Below are 11444 nucleotides of genomic sequence, written 5' to 3' on the forward strand. Positions count from 1 at the left end.
CCTGAAGAGCCATGACGGCAGAGCTCTGGAAGCGCAGGTCGGTCTTGAAGTCCTGAGCGATTTCTCTGACCAGACGCTGGAAGGGCAGCTTGCGGATCAGCAGCTCAGTGGACTTCTGGTACCGACGGATCTCTCTCAGAGCCACGGTACCGGGCCTGTAACGATGGGGCTTCTTCACGCCACCGGTGGCTGGGGCGCTTTTGCGGGCAGCCTTGGTAGCGAGCTGCTTCCTTGGGGCTTTGCCTCCAGTAGATTTACGGGCTGTCTGCTTGGTTCTTGCCATTGTAGTTACTCTTCAGATATCTTCAGAAGTATAAACCGTGTAGTGTGACATGGTGCTTTATACTCTCCAGAACTTGTTTGGTCGACATCGACCGCCCACCGCCCTTTGTACTCGGTGATGACATCACATCCGGATAGCGCCAGCATTTCAAACAATTTACAATCTTTTATCCTCTTTTTGTTATTTCTTGTAATAACATTAAAGCACAGTGTTAGACCTATGTCTTAAATATCTCTCTGCTATAAGTATACTCTCTAGAACTTGTTTAGTCGACAACGACCGCCCATCGCCCGTTGTACTCGGTAATGACACCACATCCGGATAGCGCCAGAAATTCAAACTATTTACAATCTTTTTTCTTCTTTTTGTTATTTCTTGTAATAACATTAAAGCGCAGTATTATACAGGTCTTAAATATCTCTGCTATAAGTATTCGGTTGTCAAAGGAGTGTAAATCTAAATCCTCCCTAGCGTTAAGCAGTGCAGCAGTTTGAAACTACAACTAGTCAATTTACGAACTCCAATGTATGGGCTCGTTTATGTCACGGGACAATCCGGTCCCTTCTTAATGCGCGTGGTCAACACTAGCCACCACTGAGTAGTTATGATTTCTGATACCATCCTTGAGTTTTAAGCCTTCATATAGAATACTTTATGTGCTTTGCAAAAGTACACCCCACTTGAATATCAAATCAAGTTTATCATAATGTTTGATTAAAAATGGAATAAGTCTCAGATCAGAAGTAATTGGGTGGCTCTTAAAAGAGCCTTTGGGTTACTGGGTGTAAATGATTTTACTTGGACTTCTCAGTCTTCTTGGGCAGAAGCACAGCCTGGATGTTGGGCAGCACACCACCCTGAGCGATGGTCACTCCGCCGAGCAGTTTGTTCAACTCCTCGTCGTTGCGCACAGCCAGCTGCAGATGGCGGGGAATAATACGACTCTTCTTGTTGTCACGGGCAGCGTTGCCGGCCAACTCCAGGATCTCAGCGGTCAGATACTCGAGCACGGCAGCCATGTAGACCGGAGCTCCGGCTCCAACACGATGGGCATAGTTGCCCTTGCGGAGCAGCCTGTGAACGCGACCCACGGGGAACTGGAGTCCAGCCCTGGATGAGCGAGTCTTGGCCTTTGCTCTGGTCTTGCCACCGGTTTTGCCTCGTCCACTCATTTTTCTAGGTTTGATGTTGGGTTTAGTATTCTGGAATGCTGCTCAAACGAGCGTTAAGAGATATTTATACAAATGTAAGTTAACTGTTATTCGCTGAAACAGCAATGGCTGAAGCCAATCAGAAATTAGCAGGTTGAGGCAAACCACGCCTCTTCCAATGTTTTCCGCTTTGGTTATTCACTACGCTCCTCAGTGAAATGTGATGTTGAGCAACAGCAAAATCTAATCGAACCAAATGGGCGATTCATTCAGATACCCTGATAATCCAAGGATGCGTGGGAAAACCTTTCCGAGTTTAGGAAGATGTTACACAGTTGTTATTACACTCAGATTTCGAAGATGCTATGAACTTGCAGCTATGATTTATAGTGGGCTTATTTGGTAACTAGGGCTGAGCAACCTAGAGCTTTGTTGAGTTCTGTTATATTATAGACGTTGACGTGTGATCGCCTTGTCTGACTTGTTATAGCTTTGATTCAAGTATTGTCTATTTTAGTACGTCTTTGCTTCTTTTTGGGCTTAGCCGCTGCGGGTTTCTTCTGATATTTCTTGACTACACAGGCACTCCGAGGGTTCCTATGTATCGTAGCTTTTTATACCTATTTTAGGTATAAAACCTTATATAAACCTTATATCTACCTTAGGGAACCATCTTAACAGTTGGCTGCTGCTAGTGTGCAACGAACTCGCGTTAATGTGAATATGAAGTCATGTTGATATGAAGCTGCACAGGCACCCTGAGGGTTTCCACCTTTTCGTAATGTAATTTAGTGTAGTTAAATCGTGGAGACTATAACCTCAGCTAGATAACTAGCTATCCTATCATGCAAATGGAACTCTGGCATTTAAACAGTTTAAGGTCGATTCAAGTCGTTAGCTGATTAGCTAGCTAGCATAGCAACCAACCAGCCTATGGCAACCAACGACACTGTCTAATTTCTCAAAATCAGCTCACCAGTCTGGTTTCAAAGTGATCACAACCACTTGCGGATGGCATTACAAAGGCTTTAAACAACTGGTGGGTGCCATATCCCTATTTGATGTATTGGGATACAGGCCTAAAGTCATGATTGTTGATATGTTAGAATTTAGTATCAAGCCCCCCCACCCCCTTGCCCTTATCGGAACACGTTTATTGAATGGTTGCGAGTCCCACTGCAAGTGTGTCAGCAGATTACCGTTCATGGTACTAGATAGATTAACGATTCGAATTAAAATCAGCGAGATCATCACACGCTAGCAGCTGCCTACTGTTAAGATGGCTCCGAAAAGCTACAGATAGTGTTGTAGGAAAAACAACCTCTTCAAATCTTAGAGTTGATACTTCAATTAGAGTCAGACGACCGAATGCGATGAACTGAAGTTTATTCAATCTCGCAGACTTTCATTCAAATTGAGAGTGGTGGTCCATGGAGCAGCTCTGAGTTCTAAAACCAGTGCACTCACTTTTAAATGACATATTTCGTCACTATGCTTTTCCAATCAGAATAATCTGATCAGTAATTGCCAAAGCACCTTTCAAGATGCAGAACAGCTGTGTCCTTTATCAGGAGTGTCACCCCTCCCGCTGATGATGTCGGGGCTCTTTCCCGGGAACTTTTACCTGCTCTTTGATAGTTCTGCATCCCCTCATACGAAAATCTTCCTAATTAATATTTGGCTGTCTTTCAAGCCTGCACCTGTGGAAACTATGGTAGCTACCGGGTGAGGCGGGTGGTGTACGTGTCTTGCAAGGAAGGGAGTGGGGCACCAATGATCTTACCAGCTGTGTTCACTATGCGTTGCAGTGCTTTCCTGCTGTGTTCAGTGCAGCTACTGACCCACACAGTGATGCAGCTGGACAGGATGCTTTCAATGGTGCCCCGGTAGAATGTGTTCAGGATAGGTATGGGAGCTTTCGCTCTCTTGAGCTTGCGGAGGAAGTAGAGGCGCGGCTGGGCTTTCTTCTCCATGTTCACCACATTACTGTATTACAACTATGGTATTCCTCAACAATAGCTTAGATGGTTAAAAAGCTATGATGGGTAGAAACCCTTTGAGTACATATGCAGCTCAATATTAACACAAGTTCATATTCACGTCATATTCAAATTGTCTTGTACTTTACCGAACGGGCCTACCGGGCCCAGGCCCAGGGGCCCATGAGCTCAGGGGGCCCCTAAGCCAGAGCCTCTACGTGAAGTCGCTGTTATTAACTATTAAGTGTACTTGCGCTCAATGCGCTGTGTTAGAAAATGTGTATTTTCCTGTTGAGGTACAGGTGAATTTAGTTATTTTGCTGTTGAAAAAAAAAAGTAATTACATTTTAGTAATGTTTTGCGAGCGCACAATCATTTTTTGTGTGCGCAAAGGGGGAGGGGGGCCCTTTTACACCTCCAGGCCCAGGGGCCCATGGTTTCATAATCCGTCCATGATCTCTTTGTTTCTCTATGTATATGTATGTATCTGTATGTATTCAAATCAAATGCAAATCAATGTTCCATGACATCATGGCTGATCCTGTGAGTGTTTTCCTTTATATGACAGATATCACAGTTCATTGCAGTATCACTGCCTGCATCTACAGATAGATTAGTCATAATGGCACACTTTTCACTGGGAAATAATACCCCATAATCATGTTTTGGGCATGTAAATTAAATGTAAACAATACACATGTGTCTCTGGGACTCTCGGTATGCATCTGTTTTATGGTTAACTTTCAAAATGGAAAACATCTGGGATACAACATGTTTCACAGTTGAGTGGTGTGTGTGTGTGTGTGAGGGCCTGCCCTCATCTAAAGATAGTCATGATGTCACATTCGACACCGGAAAGTTTCTCACATTCATGTTGGGGTAGAAAGATTAGGCTACTAGGTGTGATGACTCGTGGGTCTATTTTATTTTATTTTTTTCAGTTACATTTCGAAATTGCTCTCCCTTTTTTCCTGTCAAGTAGCAGACTTCATTCCCCCCCAACAGGTCACCAAGCGGGAGTCAGAAGTGAGAGACCAAACCGGCAAAAAAAGTAATCCAGCACTGAACAGCTGGATTCAAGAAGTGTCCAAAAAGCTCCGTAAATTCCCAAGTGCACATGACCAGTGTTAGATTAATCTAAAACTACGTGTTGGTTTGCAGAGAATCAAGTGAAGACCGCCACACAGAGCAAATAAGTTTAAGTTGAGTTTACTGAGTTTTAAGAGATGTACAAATACAGTCTTAGGTGAGTTCACAAAGAGCTCTGTCACCCATGACTGGAGAATGCATTCTGACATCATCATACATAGTTCAGTCTTTTAACCCCTCATGCGCAACAATGTTGCTTGATTGTGAACCCCCCCCTCCCCGGGGAGTTGTAACTAACTAAGTTCTTGACAATAGGGCCTCAGTGAAAACTTTGATTCTCACACCCCAGCTGCTACTCCTATCTAGCCTGTGTCCAGTGGTGGCCTATCTGACCTGAAAAATGGTAAGTCACTGCTGGCCAGAGCTGACCCTGTCAAATTCCACAGCTCCCTTACCACCAGGCCTCTTTTCTTAGAAATGTGGAATTAGTATGTATGCTAAGAACTGCTTGTTGATGAACTCAGACTAAACTTAATTAATTAGAAAGTAATTTTCTCTTACACCAGCTCTGCACATCTGAGAGAGACACTGATTCATCTTTGGCTTCAATTGTGGGTGAAGCAATGACTGCAGTAATCCAGTCTTTGGAAAGCTGTTTGGATGGCAAGGACAAGACCAAACCAGCAAATAAAGTGGCTGGCATGCATCAAAATAGCTGTGCAAGCTGTAACATGCCAATGTGCCAGCTCCAACGTGCCAATGTGCCAATGTGCCTGTTCCACGGGCGTTATTTCGGATGTGGAGGGTGAAAAGGAGGCCAAGGAAGTGCGCAGGGAAAGTCAGAGGTCTGAGCAGAGCATCAAAACTGTTTCCAGTGAGGAATTTCACAGCAAGGCCAAGAAAGCGATCAGCGATGTTCTCACCGGAGAAATTAAAACATTGCACTCTGCTCCTCGTGCTCCTTCCAGTGACTCCCCAGGAGCCGGAAGTGAGGCTTCATCTTCACGTCCTCAGCCCGTCGAGGAAGCTGCTACCATCCTCATCGAGACATTCGTGGATGTGGTGGAGATGAAGATCTTCTGAATATGCAGATGAGACCATGTCTACTGACGAAGATGAAGCACTCGACCAGACGCCCCTCACATGTCTCTGGTGTTCAAAAGAAGAAGACAGTTCAGTTGGCAGCAAAACAGATTTAAGAAAAAGTAAAAATTACACTGAAGGATTTTTTCAAACACCTACCCCTCCTGTGCCAATCTGTTGTCGGTACGATAACTGAGGACCCACAGGAATCCGTTTCATTGGCCCCGGATGTTCACTCTGCCGGAGACGAACAGGAAGCAGAGCTCCCAGCAAGCAGCAGGAGTGAACAAGCTCTTCCTGTGGCTGAAGCACAGAGTCCAGTGGGTGCCCTTTGACCCCACTTCAGCTGGACGCCTGCACCAGAAATGTGTTAAAAGGAGTGGTGGCCTCCTACCTCTCTGGACTGGAGCAAAAATCATTTCATGAGTGGTTTCACAGGAGCGGTTTGCAACTGAGAGCAGATTTGTTGACCGCGTATTTGTCAGGTTAAAAGATATAGCTGGCTCTACCTCCGCTGTGTGCAATTAGGATGACTCAATAAACATAAAAATCATAAGCATAAAAATATTTTCCAGTGTAGAATTTCAAACGAATGCTTTCAAGACAGTCACTTATGCGCTTGTTGCTTGCGTGCGAAGCTACGCCGTCTTACAATGATATGCTTCAGACATCAACAAAGATGTAGGCCTACTGCAAGGAGTATCTTGGATGCTCTTATCTCAGAAATAGTCGATCTCTTCCAAATATTATCTTCATATCACATCTAACTATCACACCAAACATTAGGCATTGTATAACAAACACACCCACTACAAATGTATTAACACGTGTCACCAGGTTAGCAAGCCCAGCATAACCAAGGCTCAAAATAGAGGTATAACCTCAAAATAATAAGCACACAAAACAGGCCCTTCAGCAAAACTAAACTGAGAACGGAAAGAAACCTATGGCACTATGGGAAAACTAATATGTGAAAAACAGTGGCAGTCGCTGGACACTACCTGTATTATACATACCCGTATTAGTTACACAATCCAAACAGCATCAGTACTTAATGTTCTTAATGACTTGGTATAAAACATACCGAGGGCTGTTGAGTTTGTAACCCCGCTGCTCAACGCTTGTCCATTGACACGTCAACCTGAGGCGGCTGTCGCTACGTGGTAAAAAAAAAACATTAGGCTACATCAAACCAGGTTGAACACCATGAAAACATGCTAGCTACTACAAATGTGATAAGAGTGTTGCCAGCCTACCTGAATTACGCGGAGCTAATGCCGCACAGCAAGCCGCACAACAAACACTTGCCCCCAGTAACCTACTACACGCCAATTTGAACTATTGCGGGCCTCGTAAAGGAAGCAGCAAGCCAGCCATGGGCTGCATAAAAGCTCATGGGTCCTAAAGCTACCTGGCTACATACTTACAATGATTTTTAGTAGTTTTCGGTAGTGTGACATTTAATTACCAGTGCTGCTGAGCCAGCCGTGATCCAGCCTTCATTCTTTCGCTTGATAAACTTTTACATTTTTCCGCTAATATTGCCACATAGTAGCAACATTTGCTTGACTGAGCGCCTCAACTTAATGACGATGTAAAGTTCGAACAAGATATGATATTATTTTCATGATCTGTCTATTTGCCTATGCCTATTTATACATTTTATATTGTGTTTAAAACATCGAATTTCAATCATACATTTCATTAATATTGTTCTCCACTAAAAATCAGTTCGTGGAAAATTGGCTTGAACTTGGAACATTTTCGCAGCCAACCAATGGGCCCAGCGGTTGAGAAACACTGCCCTAATGGACAGTGGTACACGTGTATTTGTTGACAAGCTGGAGGATATGGAACCGTCAAAGACAACGCCTGAAGCCAAAGAAGCATGTTGACTAACAATGACAGTGCATAGTTTTATTTATTGATGAATGCTAACATGACAAAAAGAAAATACTGTAGGTGACACTGTCTTCCAAAAGGTGTGTCAAATTCTGATTGACTGAATGATGCTGCCACACACAGATAAACAGGAGGAGTCAAATCTATATAAAAGATTGCAACTTCCTCATAGATGTGCTTTTGCTGAACTCGCCAAATTTGAGATGCACCATAGACCACCTCAGTAGGCGATTACTCTGAAATAAAGCATTCAGCTTTTTCCACCACCTGTTACTACTGAAATTATTAGGTAAGTTTTCTTCTCCACGAAAATATAATCAAATGTTGTTGGCGAACTGATAAAGGCACATATTGTGCATTGGACAGTGTAATTTATTACAAGCTAGCTGAGTTAGGTTTTCAAGGTTGCACACTTCCAAGGCTAATTTGGTGTGAGATTGATGAAGATGATATCCACTCGCTTTATATCAAAACCTTAATTCTGTTAAGGCTCCTCATTTGTATAGTATTAAACTTTCCCCAACTGTTTTCTCTCGTCTACGTCACATTCACCTGCCACCAACAGAAATGAATGGAATACAATTTCGCTTCCGTCGCGTTGCTGGCATGTAAACGGCCACAATAAGTTTCATAACCAGAGCAGTTGGTTTAATTTTCATACGTTTTCAATGCGTAGAACATTCTTCGACGACTTCACGGAAGTCTGAATCTTCCGTCAGCAAGCTACTCACGCTTGCCTCACCGGTGCAATAGCCATATGCCGTTTCATCATATTTGGTAGAATGAAGGACAAATTAGTTGTGAATACTATCACCGTGTTTGAAATGTATTGGTCTGTTAATAGCTGAGTGACAGCTGATTTTCCAAATTGAAGTTGCGGTTTTGCAACTTTTCCAATGCGCCATTTTACCGAACATCTAGTTTGACGATTTTGACATAACTAACACAAGTGATGGAAAATGAATGTGAAAGTAGGCTATTTGTTCGGTAAATTAGCGCTCTTCGGTGATTCAGTGCGGACCTACCTCGGGCTTATGTAAAAATAGCTGGAGGATTAAACCAAGTGAGTAGGCTAACCTACACGACTATATTGGTTGATTTGTTTAATGTTTCATTATACTTTGATCGGCGCATTGTACTTTCCATCGGTGTAGATGGTATTTTTTTCAGCAGCGCACCCATCGTTTAGGTCCCTAAGGAGACTGCAGTGACTGCATAGACACATAGACGCCGCATTGGCTACATCTGCCTGTCCCCGCAAAATTGGAGAGGTAAAGCCTGGCCTGTAAACAAACGCAATTGAACGGTGGAGCTGCGCTTTTTCTGGATAACAAGCACTATAGCGTTTACAGTTCTCCACCGATTTCACTGAGTCGTTTTTATATTTAAGGGATCTACGTGGAGTAGCCTACCAAAACAAGTTTTGTCTTCATGTTACTTAGAATCTCGATAGTTGGGCTATAATCTAGCCGGGCAAGCCGTCAGTGTGTCCTTAATTAATCAGTTTGTCTGGGCTGAGATTAGTTCAGAGGATGTGTTTTTTTCTCAGGCAGCACATTCAGGAAACACAGTTTGGAATTAACAACCATCCTTTTTTGCTTTTGTCATTAGTTGTGTCTGTCTTCCACAAACTAAGGCTGCACCACATTGCCAAATTTGGCACTTAAATTACAGACTGGCAACTCCCGAAAAAAGCTTTGCAAAACAGAGGAGTGGAGTACCAAAAAAAAGGTTTGTCTCCATGTTACTTGGAATCTCGATAGTTAGGCTATAATCGCTGCTAAGACAGACGCTCAAGAGAGGAGTGTGTATCAGCATTAACTATGCTTACATGAACTGCATTACTTAGGCTATACGTGGTGGAACATTATCCATTGTCATAAGGAGTTTGTCAAGCATTGATTTGGCCTATTTTACTTTAAATACCTGTGGAGACATCCCTATATAATAATTATTATTGTGTTATATTATTGTTATATTATGTATACACTTGGCTTTTTCCTGCTTCTTTCTCTTTCTGCTGCTGTAACACCCGAATCCCCTCCCCTTGGGGATTAATAAGGTGTGCTCTTATATAATGTAATATAGGCCTCAAAACATTTTCAAATCTAAGCTTGGATCTTCCTGAATCAAATACACACAGCCCACATAACCTGTCCCAACTTTGCTATATTACACACGCACACACCCTACATAGGCCTAATCATACATATGTCACTTATCCTACACTTCTCTTTGTAATGCTGTTTCAATGTCTATTGCCTTTAAAAAAAATCTCTATCACTATCCATTTCATTATTTAGATTTCTTTGTTTTTGCTTATGTTTTCTCTTGTTTGGCAGTCAGTCTGTTTTCTATATTTTTATAGCAGTAAGGTTAGGATCTCCCTGGATAAAATATATACACAGCCACACATGCCACTCTGTCATTTCAGAGTGCTAAGTTTGGCAATGTGGTGCAGCCTTAGTTTGTGGAAGACAGACACAACTACTGACGAGAGCAAAACAAATATGTTTCCTGAATGTGCTGCCTGAGAAAAAAACACATCCCCTGAACCAATCTCAGCCCGGACAAACTGATTAATTAAGGACACACTGATGGCTTGCCCAAGATTCTTAGTAACATGGAGACAAAACTTTTTTGGGTACTCCACGTAGATCATAAACCCTTCAATATAAAAACTACTCAGTGAGATATTATACTAGGCTATAGTGCTTTTTATCCAGAATAAACGCAGCTCCACCGTTTACTTGCGTTTGTTTAAAGACCAGTCTTCACCTCTCCAATATGGGCAATATGATTTAAATTACTCTTACTGTAATACAACCAGCAATGTTTATTTCAATCACTTCAGGGAGGTATTAGGCTACAGGTATGTCAACAAGTAGTTAGAGTGTCAGTGGACACACACACACACACAGCTCCAGTTTGACATTTCCACCAAGTGATATAAGTAGTTATTACTTAATATTATTATGTCAAAAATGATTGATGGCATGTCAAATGTTTGATTGATTGATGGCTCTTGTCATTTTTAGTGATTGCCGGTTAGGGTTTATCTATCAATCAACCAAGCTGTCATTAGTAGTAGGCCCACAGTTACAGTTAAGGTTTGACAGACAGGGTTCTGTATATGTTTAAGATATGTTTTTAAATACAACACATGAGTTTTAAACTGATACAGATAAGTGTTTTTGGAACAAGGCCTTTAGACTACACATTTATGTTTCATACAAATGTGGTTCACTGTAAGGATGAAAGTTGTCGAAGGGAGGTGATTTTACCCTCCAGACATATGTTAGTGTATGTCTCCAGAGATGACACACACACACACACACACACACACACACACACACACACACACACACACACACACACACACACACACACACACATACAGGAAGGAAGGTAGTAAGGATGATGGGGTTCTTTTCACAAACAGGTGCATACACATTAGATCTGTGGCGTGAAATTATGTGTGGCGGGAAAGTATATGGGGACAAGGCCTTTAGACTACACAAATAGGTTTCATACAAATGTGGTTCACTGTAAGGATGAAAGTTGTCGAAGGGAGGTGATTTTACCCTGGGGTTCTTTTCACAAACAGGTGCATATACACATTAGATCTGTGGCGTGAAATTATGTGTGTCTCATGAGCATTCAGAGCAAAAGTTACAAATGCAAATCCTGTGGTTTTGCAAGTATGAAATGACTATTGCAATTCGGTTTTTTTGCATTTTTACCGAATTTACATTTGAAAACTCCAAAATCAAGTTGTGAATAACAATTGTATTACAATTCGCCGTTTACAAGAAAGCATACTCTGCACGTCTTTGTATTTAAGATAATCAGGTACATAGACATAAACATACACACACAAACACGCACAGAGACACACACACACAAATAGAGAGAGGGAAAGTAGAATTTCATTGTGAAAATTCAATGTTTTTAACA

At 42.2% G+C, this 11444-nt stretch overlaps 3 protein-coding genes across 3 annotated transcripts in view; all 3 read right to left on the bottom strand.

The window, feature by feature from the left end:
* LOC105894421 (histone H3) overlaps nt 1-403 on the bottom strand; it is a 548-nt gene extending 145 nt beyond the window's left edge. Inside the window, exon 1 of the mRNA XM_012820941.3 lies at nt 1-403. This exon is cut by the window's left edge and continues 145 nt beyond it. Coding sequence (XP_012676395.1) covers nt 1-283 — 283 coding nt within the window. The 5' untranslated portion in view covers nt 284-403.
* LOC105896910 (guanylate-binding protein 1-like) overlaps nt 1-11444 on the bottom strand; it is a 78780-nt gene that overhangs the window by 56471 nt on the left and 10865 nt on the right. The gene's annotated exons all lie outside the window — the stretch shown is intronic.
* Nucleotides 1036-1481, bottom strand: LOC105894422 (histone H2A-like). Its single transcript, XM_031562466.2, has one exon. It carries the CDS (start codon nt 1453-1455, stop codon nt 1078-1080), a length of 378 nt encoding a protein of 125 aa, XP_031418326.1. The 5' UTR covers nt 1456-1481; the 3' UTR covers nt 1036-1077.

This window comes from Clupea harengus, chromosome 24 (genome assembly GCF_900700415.2).
Source record: "Clupea harengus chromosome 24, Ch_v2.0.2, whole genome shotgun sequence".
Taxonomy (NCBI): Eukaryota; Metazoa; Chordata; class Actinopteri; order Clupeiformes; family Clupeidae; genus Clupea; species Clupea harengus.